The 17001-nt window shown below is 42.1% G+C and overlaps 1 protein-coding gene across 2 annotated transcripts in view; it reads left to right on the forward strand.

Annotated features, from left to right (window-relative positions):
• The window catches only part of YJU2 (YJU2 splicing factor homolog), a 215851-nt gene that overhangs the window by 128473 nt on the left and 70377 nt on the right, over positions 1–17001 (forward strand). For both annotated transcript variants that reach the window (XM_083179324.1, XM_083179323.1), the window contains exon 7: positions 15743–15989. In XM_083179324.1, coding sequence (XP_083035450.1) covers positions 15743–15989 — 247 coding nt within the window. The remainder of the gene's footprint in view (positions 1–15742; positions 15990–17001) is intronic.

Consider the following 17001-nt stretch of genomic DNA (forward strand, 5'->3'; position numbering starts at 1 on the left):
TTTGGCGCCTTTTCAAGGAAGCATGCTGCCAAAAGTTAAGAAAAGCCCTCTGCATGACGGGCTGGAGGCTCCCTGCTCCGGACCCAGAGTGGGGGGTCGCCTCTTGTAGTACCGGAAGCTTGGGCACTGTCATGCCAGGATCTCTGGGTGCTCAATGTAGTTTCCCACGGATACAGAATAAACCTGAAGGGAACTCTGCCAAGGAGATTTCTTCCAACATCCTTGCCCAGGGAGGCTGGCTTGAGACAAGCCCTTTTGGGGGCGGCGAGATCTCTCATCGACAAGGGTGTGGTGGAACCGGTACCGCCGGAAGAAAGAAAGTTGGGGTTTTACTCCATTCTGTTCTTGGTGCCAAAACCGGACCAGTCTTTCCGACCCATTCTAAACTTAAAAGCACTAAACCTGCATTTATGGGTGGATCACTTCAAGATAGAGTCTTTGAAGTCAGTCCTTCTAAGCCTGGAGCCAGGAGAATTCCTGGCATCCATAGATATTCAAGACGCCTATTTGCATGTTCCCATTTGTGGAGAACATCAATCCTTACTGCGTTTTGAAATAGGCGATTTACACCTGCAGTTTCGGGCTCTACCCTTTGGACTGGCGATGGCTTTGAGGGTATTTACAAAGATCATGACTGTCATGGCGGCGACTCTCAGACTTCAGGGAATTGTGATCATCCCATATTTGGACGACCTGCTTTTCAAAGCAGAGTCAGCGGAACAGTTACAAAAGAATCTGACAATAGCAATTCAGTTTTTGCGGAGTCATGGATGGATTCTGAACTTATCAAAGTCCAATCTTGTTCCTACTCAAAGGTTGCCATTTTTGGGAATGATCTTAGACACTCATTTGATTCGAGTATTCCTTCCATAATCGAAAGCCAGGGACATTCGCCTGCTAGTGCAGACCATTTTGCAGTCCCACAGTCCTTCTGTGTGGATTTGCTCGAGGCTACTTGGAAAGATGGTGGCGACTTTTGAAACACTGCAGTAAGCCAGATTCTACTCCAGGCGGTTCCAATGGAACATTTTGGCGTGTTGTTCGGAAAATCCCAAAAATATGAAGACAGAGACGGTTCTGTTGACAGCAGACACAAAGATCTCTTTGCTGTGGAGAACAGATGTGGAATTTCTTCAGATGGGACGCTCTCTCCAGTCGTGGGAGTGGCTGGTGGTTACCACCGATGCCAGTCTCCGAGGCTGGGGAGCGGTGGTCTTGAACCCTCGGTTGCAGGATCTGTGGTTCAAGGAAGAGACTTCTTTTCAGATCAATGTACTGGAACTACGGGCGGTTTGGAAGGCCCTAGTTTAAGCGGAGGCAATGTTGAAGGGTTTACCCTTCCGCATTCAATCGGACAATGCCACGACTGTGGCCTACTTGAACCATCAAGTGGGTACGCGCAGCAAGATGGCAATGGCAGAGGTCACCAAGATATTCAAATGGGCGGAAGTCAAGGTTCCGGCCTTGTCGGCTATATTCATTCCAGGAGTTCGGAATGTGGAAGCGGACTTACTAATGGAAGGAGAATGGGCCTTACACCCGGAAGTCTTCCAGGAAATAGTTTCTCGTTGGGGAATGCTGGTCGTGGATTTGATGGCGTCGAGGCACAATAGCCAGGTGCCCAGATTTTGTGCTAGGACCAGGGACCCCTTAGCATGGGCGGTGGACGCCATGACAATTCCTTGGGGGTTCAGGTTGGCATATGTGTTCCCACCGTTTCCGATGCTTGCTCAAGAGAGTGAGGGAACAGAGGGCTTGTGTCATTATGATTGCTCCAGACTGGCCAAAGAGATCTTGGTATTCAAGCATTCTGTTCTTGTCGACACAGTCGTGGAGACTACCGCTCAGGCCAGATCTTCTAAGGCAAGGCCCGTTTCTTCACCATGACTTTCTTAGGTTCAATTTGACGGCGTGGCTCTTGAAACCTCCATTTTGAAAAAGAAGGGATTTTCAGAGGAAGTGATTCGTACCATGATGAATGCGAGGAAGCCAGTTTCTGCTGCAAATTATTACAGGGTGTGGAAAACCTATATTAGGTGGTGCGAAAGACAAAAAGTTTCAGTATATTGGCTCAAACAGTGACTTATATTTCAATTGCTGAATTTCTGTGGAGGGGATTTATTAAGCTGAGTTAACTGCCTAAAGTGTGGTATAATATAGGCCAGAATTATGGGAAAAACAGGCCAAAATTCTGCCTCTGCCCGCTTGTAAAAATATGCTCGGTCACAAGCGGGAAGCAGTTGTCAGACAAATACCCCACAAACCACTCCTATTAAAGAAAGCAAAAACCCGCATCCCGCAGAGGTAACTCTGCAACAAGTATTAGAGGCTATTAGTACCTGTGAGTCTCGCCTCCTGGAACAGATTAATAAAGTACAGTCGGGCATTATGTTATTAAGAAATGATGCACAAAAGATCCGTGAAAGAGTTATGGAGTTGGAAAATCGGGTGGCAGTGGTGGAAGAAATAATTTCCCCGTTGCAAACACAGGTTAAAATATTTGGCGGGACAAATGACGGATATGCGCCAGAAATGATCAGAAATGAAAGGAAGATGCCGGCGTAATAATATCCGTTTTATTGTTTTGAGGAGAGAGCCGAAGGAAACAACCCAGAATTTTTTTTAGAGGACTGGCTAGTCCTGATCTTCAGCAATCAGCCCTTTTCTTGCAATAGAGAGGGCGCACTGAATTCCTGGTCTTCTGTCTCCCCCAGGTGGTCCACCACGTACTCTAATAGCGAAATTCCTGCATTTCAAGGACAGAGACTCTGTGTAGAGATTGGCTAGGGATAACCCAGACTTCAAGCATAATGGCAGGAAGATCTCTGCCTTCCCCGATTTTCCAATCGAAGTGCAGAAGGATCACGCAAAATTTAAAGACATAAAGGCCCGACTTAGAGAGTTGGATTTGAAATACTCCATGCTTTATCCGTCTAAACTTAGAATTATTGTGGAGGGTACCACCAAATTTTTCTTCTCCCCAGGAAAAGCAGCAAATTGAATTTGGTTGGACACTATGTTTCCTGGCAAAAAACAAGTCTGGGCCAATGTGAGCAGTTGAATATTATTGCCTATATTGATTGATTGATATTGATATTTCAAATCAGGATTGTAAACTGGGAGGTGGAATTAGGGGGAGTGGGGTTCTTTTCTCAGCTACATATACAATGTGAGATAAGGTAGTAAAGGCACGGGGGGCGGGCATGGGGCTCATTAAGGTGGTCATTAGTTATTTGTCTCTTGAATACCGGGAGGGATTGGGTAAAAGGTTTAGGTAATACAAGGAGGGGGAGGTGGGGGGGGGGGGAAATGTATGTTTGTTAGTAAGCTTGTATATGTGTATGGTACAAATATGTTAAGCATGGTAGCCCTGTTAATCAAAATGTATAAAAATGTCCTTGCTCTATACTCGGAAGATACCACTATAAAACTGAAAATCCGGTGCATTATTAAGATTAGATCCCCATGGTTAAATTGATGACATGGAATGTCCGAGTCCTAAATGATAAAGTCAAAAGAGCACTACTATTGAAGCATTGTAAAAATCTGGAAGCAGATGTGCTCTGTTTACAAGAGATCCATCTTAGTAAAGACAGAATGGACTTATTGAAACGTGGGTTAGAAAGAGAAAAGATTGTCTCTTTGTTTGCGCACTAAGAAGAAGAAAAAGATGTTTGTTAAAATATACCTTTTATTTATTTTTGCTAAATTTTCGTGAAATATTCCCAAAAATGATCAATAAAATAAGTATTAAATTATATCAGCTGTGTGTGTTATTCGTGTCTGCATTTTTTCTCTGATGGTCTCATCTGACAGTACAGTTATCTGTATAGTGGTATATACAAAAAACTTCTGAAAACATACATGTTTTATTTTAGTGTCCTATATTGTGGTACAGAGTTGTAAGGATCCTTCTATTTGTATTTTGTGATGGAAACTTTGCTTCTAGTTATGGTTTCAATTGCAGAGGATTGATGTTTCAATTTTGTAACTGTTGCCAACAGTGGCATAGCTTGGTTTGGGGCGCCCCCCCGCCGTTAATGGAGGGGCGCCTCCCCGCCGGCCTCCCCACCCCGGCCGCCGGTGCCCCCCCCCCCATCGCTGCAGGCTTACCTGTCTGCGCATCCCGGCTCCCCTCCTGGCTTCAATTAATAATTCTATGCAGACGGACCACGATAAAATGGCCGCCCCCATACTGCAGACAGTTTCAGAGAACTGTCTGCCTTATGGGGTAGCCATTTTATCGTGGTCCGTCTGCATAGAATCGATTGAAGCCAGGATGGGAGCCGGGACGCGCAGACAGGTAAGCCGATGGGGGGCGGGGGCATTACTATAGCACCGCAGCCCCCCGGCGCCCTCACATGCACAGCGCCCCCCCCCCCGCGCGACCGTGGGGGCTGTGGTTCTATAGTTATGCCACTGGTTGCCAATAATGGACCGTGGAGTGTTTATATATTTCTCTCCATTTCTCATATCCTTATGAGTTGTAGTGCTCGTTATGCATTTGTACTGTCATTGTTTATTAGATTGAAATGTATCCCCCTTCAGTAAGGGTTAGGGCTGTATTATAGATCCAGTTGATAATTACTGGTATGGTATTTACTAATATATATGGCGGCCAGGTGGTATATAGCTTGATCATGTAGTCAAATGTACCCGGCTGTATGGGTATTTGTTAGTTGCAGCCTGGTACTGTATTGTCCAGCTTAGCGGTTTATAAGTTAACTGCTCTTGCTGGTCAGGCAGTGTGTAAATTGTAATCGCTGCTTCTAATCATACAGCATGTAAGTCGGCTTTGATAGTGATCGCTGATGATAGTCATACAGCGTATAAGTCAGCTTTAATAGTAATTGCTGCTGATAGTCTAGCAGCGTATAACTTATTTACTGCCAATCAAAAATGCCCGGCTATGTAAGTAATATATTGCAGTCTGGTACTAGTATTGTATATATAATAGCTGGCTAAGAGGCCTGTATGTTAAACAGATAAGCAATATATGTGGCGGTCAGGTGATATATACATTTATTATATGGACGCTTTTACTGCCAATCAAATGTACCTGGCTGTATAGGTAATTTATTGATATTGATATAGCCTGATAGTATGTTATCCGGCTTAACGGTTTATAAGTTTACACACTGCCCGACTTGCCGGTCGGGCAGTGTGTAAGTTATAACTGCTGCTTCTAATCATGCAGAGTGTAAGTCAAAAATGGTAGTACCCGCTGCTGATAGTCTGGCAGCGTATGACTTAACTGGACCACCGCGTGCCGGCTGTTATATGTACAATACCAGTACCAAACTGCAATACATTATCAATATAGCTGGGCATGTCTGATTGGCAGTAAAAGTGCCTACAGAGCATATACTTTCTGGCTGCCATATTTGTTATCTGTCTACCTAACATACGCTGTATAAAAATCATGACAGCAACAACTGCCACACATGACACCTGTGTAAATTAATTTATACACTATATCTTTCTGCTACAAAACAAATTGCCTGCCTAATCACTACACAGGCACTCTGGATTGGTTACTATGTGTACAACCGATAGGATTGATACACAATAAACCCAAGCGCGCATTTCTGGCTTATTTTTAAGCAGTTAAGACTATAAGTTATTTTTAAGCAGTTAAGAATATACTGTAGGCATGCCGCATATTATTGTAATCATCAAAAACTCCTTGTGTGTCCTGGTCACATAACAATTCAAATACCGTAAGATGAATTTTCAGCTAAAAAGGCACCCAATGTTTGCAGAACTGGCCAGGAGCTGCATGGCCTATTGAGGTAGAACTAGTGGCGGTGCTATGGGGCACCGCCACTAGGGCCAGCTCTGGACCACATTGAAAACAAATGCTGTAGGAAATCACCCATGGCAACAAGCATGTACTGTACAGCATAGTTGCCTACCCTCCTGCATTCTGCAGGAGATTCCCTGAAATACTGTAGCAGCAATCTCCCTCATTAGTCTAGCAATCTCCCTCATTTCACCTAACCCAGAATACATTGTTAAATGTTTTGGGGAAAAAAGGAATGAGAGAAAGATACTGTACTGTACATTTACTGTACATTGAATCATCAGCTCCATTCTCCAGCACTTTACCACGTACTGTATAGTACTGTAGCTCTTACTAACTGCTTTGGAGCTCATCTACATTTGGATATAATATACTGTACATAATAAAACGACTATTTTAAAAGATTCCTCTCAGTACACACCCACGCTTCTACTGTAGGTGCCATGTTCACAATCTCTTTTCACAATATCTCCATATACAGTATGGAACTAGATGGGCCCTTTGGGTGGAGCATGACATGACCTCTCAACCTGTGCAAAATTCTACAACCAACTACAGTATATTCTCCCTGAAACTCATTTTCAAAAGTAGGCAAGTATGCTGTACAGTAATCAGCACATTAAAAACAAATAGGAAATCCCCCATGGCAACAAGTAGAAAATACAGCACCCAATACTGTACAGTACTTACATTCCCTTAGGGAGTCCAGCAGTTGGGGGTCCCGACGGACCAGGTTGCTTCATCTGCGCTGGAGGGCCCTCACTGTCCTCTCCCTCCTGAAGCGCACCCTGATGGCTTGGCTAGCTTCCTGGTATGCCTCCACCACCTCTCTGTGGGACACCAGGGGCCTGTCCCGCCAAGCCACCAGGATGAGGAGCTCTCCACGCCTGAAGGGCCTCGCTCTCCTCGCTCTGCGTGGTGCAGCCATCTTTTATTATCTTTAAAATATCTTGATAATAAAAATGGCGCCCTGATCACGTGCGTCCTGTGCGGAACAAGCGTCGCATTCTGCGCACATGCCAGTGAGTAGTTTATCACTGGCCAATCAGCTCCTACAGTAACTGTGAATTTACTGTACTGTACATGCTTGTCTTGAAAAAATGACAGGTACTGTACAGCACAGTAATGTACTTTACTACAGTATACAGTAGCAGCTGATTGACCACTGATAAAAACCAGACATTGCATCACTTCAACGAGCTTACTAAATCTACAGTACCACTGTATACTGTACATGACTGTAACAGTACTGTGTGTAAAAGTAAAATGATCCCTATACGAATCAGTAACTTACTGTGAATGTCATAACACCAAAATGTGGCGACCGTTAGAACATATACTGATACGCATTAGCGTCCGTGCCGCTCCAGTATAGTACCCATGCAGATGCTCAAGCGCCCATGCAAATTTAGACGCCAAGAAAGCCTTATTGGTAACCGGAATTTTTTAGGTGTGTTAAAACTACAATACTGTACTAGCCAAAGGCCAGTACCTTTCAACAAAACCAATGAGACGTACAATTCAGTACAGTATCATTTAATGTAATGATTCTGTACGCAATGCAATGTAATTTTATTTATTAGTGTGTACACTATCTATAGAACAGTACAGCTTGGTGAACACAGCACAATAGTAGTAAAGTACTTTACTGTAGTACCCTGCCGTAATAACAACTCAGACGCAAAAGCGTCTCATTACTGGAACGTCTGTGCAACTGGGTCGCAAGAGCGTCCGTCAGAGACGCTCCTTCGTGTCAAACAAATGCAGCGCCTCTCCGCCCACGTCAGCATGATCCTCTCCTTCAAAGAGACGGGATCATGCTCGTGCCGGCGGTGTGAGAGAGGCGCTGACTAGGCTTGCCAGGGACAATAAATTATTTACTGTAGTTCCTGCGCTTCATGCAAGCGCTGCAGCACAAATTTTACGCATGCGCAAAGAGGTTTTCAAAAGTGACATCTGGTGGATGATCACTGGTATTACACTCATCCGGAGACGCCACGGCGAATCGCCAAGCATTTAAAATGTATTGCGATAGCGGGCGCCGTGGCCAGCCATGGCCAGCTGGCGGAACTCTCGCCATAGGTAGCAAGGATGGGACCTACTCCATCTGTACCAACCAGTGCAAAATAATTCCCCCCTGCTCCCCTTTCCTTTGATTATATATTGAAACGTCCATGGATCGGCCATACATATCATGCCCCCTTTTCATCGTCCTCAGACGGAGTATCTATCCTGATTAACAAATCTTTAGTATTTGAGCACAGAGCAGTAAAGATTGATGAAGGTGGTAGATATTTTTTTTTGGGAATGTAGTATTGATCATACCCGCGTTTGTCTGTTAACAGTGTACATTCCTCCCCCTTTTCCTATGATGTTATAAAAAAAAATGCAGTGGCATTTTTAACATCGTATCCCGAAAACTCGGTAGTGTGTTTGGGGGACTTCAATAAGGTTCTAGCACCCCGAATAGATAGGTGGTACAGAGCTGAGAAGGCCGTTTGGTTGGAGGGTACCACGTTTTCAGAGTTTATGGATGAGATTGGATGGAAGTACCCTTGGCGGTTGAGAAATCCAGATCTTCAACAGTTTTCCTGCTATTCCTCATCACATAAAGTCTTCTGCAGGATAGATATGATTTTCACATCTGATAATTTGCTTAATAAGATCACCCATGCGGAATATAAATCCCAGGGAATTTCAGACCATTCCCCGTTGGTCATTCAGTTTGATTTTTGTATACCAGTAGGTTTTAGATATTGGAAACTTCAGCCATTTTGGCTGTTGTAAATGGGTGAGCAGGAGGTAATTGAGCATATGAAAGTAAGTTTTTTTGAGGATAATAAAGGTTGAGCTCAAAATACTTAGCTTTTATTCTGGGTTTTTTTTATTAAAAAAATTGCCTTCCTGAAGAAAACTAATTGGAAAAGGGCTACAAAGCTAGAAGCCAGAATGATCTCTTTAGAAACTTTATACCTCACAAATAAATCCGATATAGCTCGAGTTGATTGGGAAATTGCTCAAAAAGAATGGATAGAATACCAACAAGAAGTGACCTGTCGTAGGATGTCAATAGGGGCTAATAGATGGCATTTAGAATCAGACCGAGCAGGGACATTTTTGTCCTATATGATAAAGCAGGATAGACCCTCCAATTTAATTCCTATGATCCAAATGTTAAAAAATGTCAGGACATGGCGGAAGAGGGGACTCTGCCCCCCTCAATGACTGAGGCGGCAGTAATTGTGATCCCCAAGAGTGGGAAAGACCAAACCCGTATGGACTCATTTAGGCCTATATCATTAATATCATCAGATGCAAAAATGTATGCTAAGATTTGAGCTAATAGACTAAATAAAGTACTAGATCAAGTTATACACCCTGACCAAATGAGTTTTATGGTGGGAAAGTCAACTATGATCAATTTACGAAGGGTATTCTCTTATATTCAAAATGTAGAATAGGGAGGAGCAGATGCAGTGATTGCTTCCTTCGACGCAGATAAAGCGTTTAACTCCGTTGAATGGAAATTTCTGTGGGAGGTATTACGGAGGTTTGGAGTTGGAGAAGGGTTTATCAACCAAGCCGCTCTAGTATACCAGGATCCAAAAGCGCGGATGACCATTAACGGTTATACGGAATAGATATAGGCAGAAACTAACTAACTCCTATCCACCTAACAACTCTGTCACCTAAATACTTCACCGTCTGCCCTGTCATTGGATGCCTATCCACTGCAACAAAAGATAATGCCAATCAAAACCGAATAGATAGATATAGGCAGAAAGATGAACAGCAGGAGAAGCACAAACACAACTTTAAGAGCTATGTGTGCAAATGCTAGGAGTTTAGGAAATAAAATCCCAGAACTAATTGCAATAATGACAAGGGATGAACTGGATATTGTGGCTATTATAGAGACATGGTGCAATGAAAATGATGACTGGGACATAGCTATACCAGGATATACTTTATTTAGGAAGGACAGAATGGGAAAAATTGGAGGAGGGGTTGCAATATATATGAAAAAATATATAAAGGACTACCTTTATACAAAGTATTGAAGAAAAGACGGAGGCCCTTTGGGTGACCATAGAAACAGGGGAGAAGGCGATTCTTCGTATAGGGGTGATCTACAGACCACCAGGTCAGGAAGAGGAACTAGACAAGAGCCTATTGCAGGACATCAATAAAATGGCATTTAAAAGGAGAGGTGATAATCATGGGAGACTTTAATCACCAGAAGTAGGGAAATGCTGAATTCCTTGCAAGGAGCATCCCTCCAGCAATTGGTAAGGACGCAATATTAGACTTAATACTTACAAATGGTGACAGAATATCTGACATAAATGTGGGTGAAAATCTGGGATCCAGTGACCATCAAGCAGTATGGTTCAAAATAAAGACAGAGACTGACTCATCGCACACAAAAACAAAGGTGTTAGATTTTAGGAAGGCTGATTTTGTAGAGATGGGAAACTCTGTAAGGGATTCTTTGGCAGAGTGGAAGAACTTGGAAGGAGTGCAGGATAAGTGGGAAAAATTAAAAAGTGCAATTCTAAAAGCAACAGAACTTTGTGTCAAAAGAGTTAGGAAAAACACAAGAAAAAGAAAGCCATTGTGGTTTGAAAAAGAAGTAGCAAGTATTGTGAAAGCAAAAAAGTTGGCCTTTAAGAAATTTAAGCAGACACAGGATAATGAGGACAAAGTGGTGTATCTTGTTAGCCAGAAGGAGGCTAAGAAAGTAATCAGATGTGCAAAAGCACAGGCTGAAGAGAAAATGGCCCACTCAGTGGGTAAAGGGGGGGGAACTTTTTTTAGGTATATAAGTGAAAGGAGAAAAACAAAAAGTGGAATAATTAGACTGAAGACAGAGAGTGGAAGTTTTCTTGAGGGGGACAATGTAATAGCAGATAATATTAATAATTATTTCTGCTCAGTATTCACTGCTGAAAGAGAGGGGAAGGGGCCACAGTTAAGTTGCAAGTATAGTCAGAAAACTGAGGGAGAGACAAGTACATTTACAGAGGAGAAAGTCCTCACAGAACTCTCAAAACTGAAAGTGGATAAATCAATGGGGCCAGATGGGATACATCCAAGGATACTAAAAGAGCTTAAAGGGGAGCTGGTAAAACCAATAACAGAATTATTCAACCAGTCACTAGCTACTGGAGTAATCCCAGAGGACTGGAAAACAGCGAATAAGCAAGGAAGAGGTAAGCAACTATCGACCAGTGAGCCTTACATCAGTAGTAGGGAAATTGATGGAAACACTCTTAAAACAAAGAGTTGTAGAATATCTCAAAACCAGCAATTTACAGGATCCAAAACAGCATGGGTTTACTGGGGGAAGATCATGTCAAACAAATCTTATTGACTTTTTTGACTGGGTGACTAAAGTAATAGATCAAGGTGGGGCTGTAGATGTAGCTTATCTAGACTTTAGTAAAGCTTTTGACACTGTCCCACATCGCAGACTGTTAAATAAACTTGAAAGCTTGGGATTCTAAAATAGTTGAATGGATAAGAGCGTGGTTGCAGGACAGAAAACAGAGAGTTGTAGTAAACGGAGTACAGTCAAAGGGTAGAGTACCCCAGGGATCTGTACTTGGACCAGTGCTTTTTAATATCTTTATTGGTGATATTGCAAATGGAATTGAGGGTAAAATGTGCCTTTTTGCAGATGACACAAAGGTATGCAACAGAGTAGACACACCAGGAGGGGTAAAACAAATGATTGAGGATCTAGGTAGATTAGAGAAATGGTCAAGAGAATGGCAACTACAGTTTAATGCCAAAAAATGCAAAATCATGCACTTGGGTCTCAGAAATCCAAAGACTCAATATAGTATAAATGGCACTATAATGGAAACTACTGAGGAAGAGAGGGATCTAGGTGTCACTATTTCAGGGGACTTAAAAGCAGGTAGGCAATGTAACAAAGCAATGAAGAAGGCAAGTCAGATGCTTGGTTGCATAGGGAGAGGTATCCTCAGTAGAAAGAAAGAAGTAATAATGCCACTGTATAGGTCATTGGTACGACCTCACCTAGAGTATTGTGTTCAGTTCTGGAGGCCATATCTCCAGAAGGATATAAATACATTAGAGACTGTACAAAGAAGAGCAACTAAAATGGTGCATGGCCTACATCACAAAACGTACCAGGAAAGACTAAAAGATCTTAATATGTATACTTTAGAGCAGAGAAGGGAAAGGGGGGACATGATAGAAACTTTCAAATATATCAAGGGTTTTAACAAGGTACAGGTGGGAGACATTCTTCACAGGAAGAGGAGCAACAGAACACGAGGACATGCACTGAAACTAGAGGGAGGAAGATTCAGGGTAAATGTGTGGAAGAATTTTTTCACAGAAAGAGTAGTAGATAAGTGGAATAGCCTACCATCAGAGGTGGTAGACGCAAATACAGTAGTACAATTTAAACATGCTTGGGATAAGCATATTGATATCCTTACAAAAAAATAAGGATCAAATATGGTTTGAGGTAACATGTTTAAAAGGAGGGGCAGACTAAATTGGCCAAGTGGTTCTTATCTGCCGTCAAATTCTATGTTTCTATGTTACTTTTCCCCCTTTCCAGAGGTACGCGGCAGGGGTGTCCCCTCTCCCCTGCTATTTGCGGTAGCGGTGGAACCCCTTGCCTGTTTGTTGAGCTCAGCCCTGGTAAGAGGAGAAATGGGACAAGGATTGGGGAATAACCTAGTATCATTGTATGCTGATGACCTGTTGGTAGGATTAATATCCTCCCATGATCACCTACCCAAATTAATTGAGATTATACAGGTGTATGGAGAATATTCCAGGTTAACAATGAATTGGACAAAGTCACACCTCCTGCAACTGGGTAATCAAGATACTAATGAGTTAAATGACAATATCCAATTGCAGAAGGTAGAAACATTTAAATATCTGGGGATGTGTATCTCAAGAGTACTGACAGACTTTGTTCAAGATAACATCCTCCCATTCATTAGGGATCTAAGGGTTAAATGCCGCTGTTGGACCAGGTTGCCCATCACCCAGCTTGGGTGGGTTAACCTGGTCAAGATGGTAATTTTACCAAAATTTATGTATATAATAAAACAATCCCCAGTGTATCTAAAAGATGATTTCTTTAGGAGAATAAACAGTATAATTTCCTCCTATATATATGGCGGGATAAGCAGCCTAGAGTTAAGCTGGATGTTCTCTGTAGGGATAGAAACAAGGGTGGTCTAGCACTGCCGAACTTTAAGATATACTATGTGGCAGCGCAATTGGCTCCTATCTGTTCCTGGGTTCGGCAGGAGGAAGGCACAGAGGAGTTACAAAGACTTATAAAATTCGAGGATCCGGAATTAACGCCCCTCCAGAGATTATTGGTGAAGGGGCTTAGACGGAATCTCCCACCAATCACCACTCAGGCAATTAAAATATGGAGATGGATTTGCAAATTAACTAAATTTGAGGGAACAGACCCAGATACCCCTATCTTCTCCCTATCAACAATGAGGGAAATTAAAAAACAGCAGGGGGGGGGGGATTTGGAATAGGTGTGGAATAGGAACTATCGGCCAACTGTTTCAGGGAGGAATTCTGAAGTCTTTTGCCCAGCTACAGGAAGATTATAACCTTCCTAAAGCAATGTTTCATAGATCTCTCCAGGTGAGAAGTAGGTACTTGTGTACTAGCACGGCGCCCACGATATTTGGTCGCACAACATATAATCGCATCGCATGGCATACACCCGATGCACTGCGATGCGATTTAAAATTGTATAAGCCCCCTATACGATGTTTAATTGTATAAGCACCCTAATGTGGGCTTACAATGTTAAATGCACCCCCACGCCACCCCCACTATGAACGTGAACCAGAAGCGTGGCGAGCGCAGCATGCCCGCGAGGGGTGGCGGTACGCGTCCTCCAACCTTTTCATACCCCCACTATCCACATTGGCATGGAGTTGATTTTATATAGTGTGGCGAGCGCAACGAGCCACCGAGCCCGAAGCGTGGCGAGCGGCTGTGTATTACTTTACATGTATTCCGCGACCCCTCGTAGGGCTCGCTGCGCTCGCCACGCTTCGGGCTATGTAAAATCAACTCCACGTGGATAGTGGGGGTATGAAAAGGTCGTAGGACGCATACCGCTGCGCTCGCCACACTTCGGGTTCACGTTCATAGTGGGGGTGCATTTAACATTGTAAGCCCACATTAGGGTGCTTATACAATTTAATATACTGCACAGGATATATAGAACTCCAGTAAGATTAAAAAGTTTGCCGACTCTGTGTCAGACAACTACCCGAAATGCAGAGAAGGTGATGGCACATTCTGGCACTTGTGAAGTGGCAGAAAGTAAGTAGATTTTGGGACAAGATAAGCACAGAAATGGTTCAAATTGGTCGGTATACATTCAACATACGAACATGAGAAATATGTTCACGCATCACGAGGCACCTCACAGAAATTCCATAGAATGTGGGGCTATTGGCACCGTTCAATATTTGATAAAACTATAAATAGAAGCAGAAAATAGAGAGGGAGGTTAATCACAAGTTATAAAATTTAAATGTAGAAATGTTTTTGTTTTTATTCACTGAACCATCTCAGAAAGACGGTCAATAATTTAATCACCGCTCACATGTATATTACATATGTAATATGGTTCACAGGGAAAGTAATAAACCCAGCATAATAGTATAAACGTATTGGGCAGAAACACATATAAGAAGGCACAAGTATTGATAAATAGACACAAATTATATATAAATAACGTAAAGAAAATGTAGGTGGTAGTAGTAATATATTGATCGATCTCCTAATAATTGGTCTATATGATCTTACTAACAGAAAGGGAGAAATGGAAGTGAGGGGCCTGTAGCGGATAAGGTTAGCAAGGGCAAATTAGTGAATTAAGCAACTAGGAAGCAATGTAAGCGTATTGTATGCATACCTCCCAACATGACCCTCTCCAGGAGCGACACATTACTCCGCTCCTGTACTTTCCTCTTAATGTATGATTTCCATCACCTGTGTTGAAGCACATTTCTTATCAATTAACTTTTTTCAACACAGATGAAGGTAATCATGCATTAAGAGGGAAGTCCAGAAGCAGAGCAATGTGTCCCTCCTGGAGAGGGTCATGTTGGGAGGTATGTTGTATGTATGGGGTTTTTATTGTATGACTGTGTATCTGTTTAGTGTCCTATGTCTGTTTTTATATGTAATGAAATATGATATATTGTAAAATGATAAATAAAGACTCAATTTAAAAAAAAAAAAGAAGTTGAACTGAAGATATCCGGGATGCAGAAGGGAGGAGCCTGCCTCTCAAGTCTTTAGCATAGGTGCATGGCTCCTTCGAACCCCTCCTACATCCCAAGGTTGTGCTATGTCACCTGGATGAGATCATAGAAAGGGATTCGAATGGTAAATTCTTACAAAAATCCCTTTTTTTTATTTCTAATAGCACATCCCCTGAAGTACCTGTTACTGTTCATTAGAGGGGGAATATTCTAGAATGATTGCAGAGGGAAAACAGAGAATATTTGTGTGTCTCACCTTCCAGAATGTTTCGTTTTATTCCCATATGCATCCTTTTATTTAAAAATTTCCTCTTATCTCAGTCAATTAGAAAGAAATATTTTCATTGTTGAATTCAGCAACACCAAAATATCCTAAATTTGTTCAAATATTTTTTGCAACTAAACTTTTTTTGGAGTATTGAAAGTGTGTAATTAAGCCCCGAGTACAAAAAAAACTAAATTTTATGGTTTGATGCTGCTTAGATAGGTGAACAATATGTAATCACTATTATTACAGATGTCCGATAGTTTAACTTTAAAGCCATATTACAAATTTAAAATATGCTCAATGACCGTTTGGCTTGTGCACATACAGTACATGAAGAAATTACATGTCTCGTGTTTTTATCCACAGATCTCCAACACCAAGAAGAAGCATTGTGGTGAATTACCAGTAAGCAGTAACCAAAAACCTAACCGTCGTCAGATAATTTCAAGCCTTGTAAGAAAGCAGCAAAAGGGTGCAGTAACTGGCACAAATATAATGGCCAATGACAGGCCGTATTCTCTTATGACTCCTACAAAGGATAAAGATGCAGGAAAGGTTGCTACTGATGTCGCAGATACAACGGACAACTGTGAAACAATATTGCAAAGCACAGGTATCAATCCCAGCTACATGCAGGCTTGCTTTCTAACAATATTAAGTTCATTTAACGTTCATATTAATGGAAGCCTATTTTATTTTACTGACTAATGCCCCTTTCTAGTTTTGCATGAGAGCAGTCTTTGTAAATCCAAAATAGTACAATCTATATTTATTTATTTTATTTATTAACAGTTTCTTATATAGCATATTCTGTTGCGCTTTACAAAGGAGACAGTGATACAATAAACTGGGTATTTACAGACAGTCAAAGGTATGAGGGCCCTGCTTGCAAGCTTACAATCTATAGGGAAATAAGCATTGATACACAAGGATAGATATTCTTTATTGCATAAATTCCACCAGAATGCAAAGGTTCCTGGTGTGCTGTAAGATCTGGTGAGCCTGCAGTTTAGCCATGGGTCAGGAGGATGAGAAAAAAGTGGATATGTGTGGACTCTTTAGTGGAGATGTGATTTCATAGGAATGGTATATGAAGGTTAAGTGGCTGGTTCTGGAATTAGATAAGCTTACCTGAAGAGGTGAGTTTTCAGGGAACGCTTATAGGTTTGGAGACTGGAGGAGAGTCTTATTGTGCTTGGGACGGCATTCCACAGAGTAGGGGGAAACGCCCGAAAAAAGTCCTGCAATCGGGAATCGGAGCGAGTAATAAGTGTGGATGAGAGACGCAGATCTTGTGAGGAGCATAGAGGTCGGGTTGGAAGATATTTTGAGATAAGAGAAGAGATGTATGTTGGTGTTGTTTGGTTAATGGCTTTGTGTGTAAGTAAAAGGATTATGTATTGAATACGGTAGAATACAGGTAACAATAAAGTGACTGACAGAGTAGCTTTGCAGACGATGAAGTTTAGCCTCGCAGCTGCATTCATGATGGACTGTAGTGGTGAGTTTCTGTATTGGGGAAGGCCAATAAAGAAACTATTGCAATAATCAATGTGTGAGATGATGAGAACATGGATTAGAGTTTTTGCAGTGTTTTGTGTTAGGTAAGGGCGAATTTTTAATAT

Source organism: Crinia signifera, chromosome 1 (genome assembly GCF_055691185.1).
Source record: "Crinia signifera chromosome 1, ASM5569118v1, whole genome shotgun sequence".
Taxonomy (NCBI): Eukaryota; Metazoa; Chordata; class Amphibia; order Anura; family Myobatrachidae; genus Crinia; species Crinia signifera.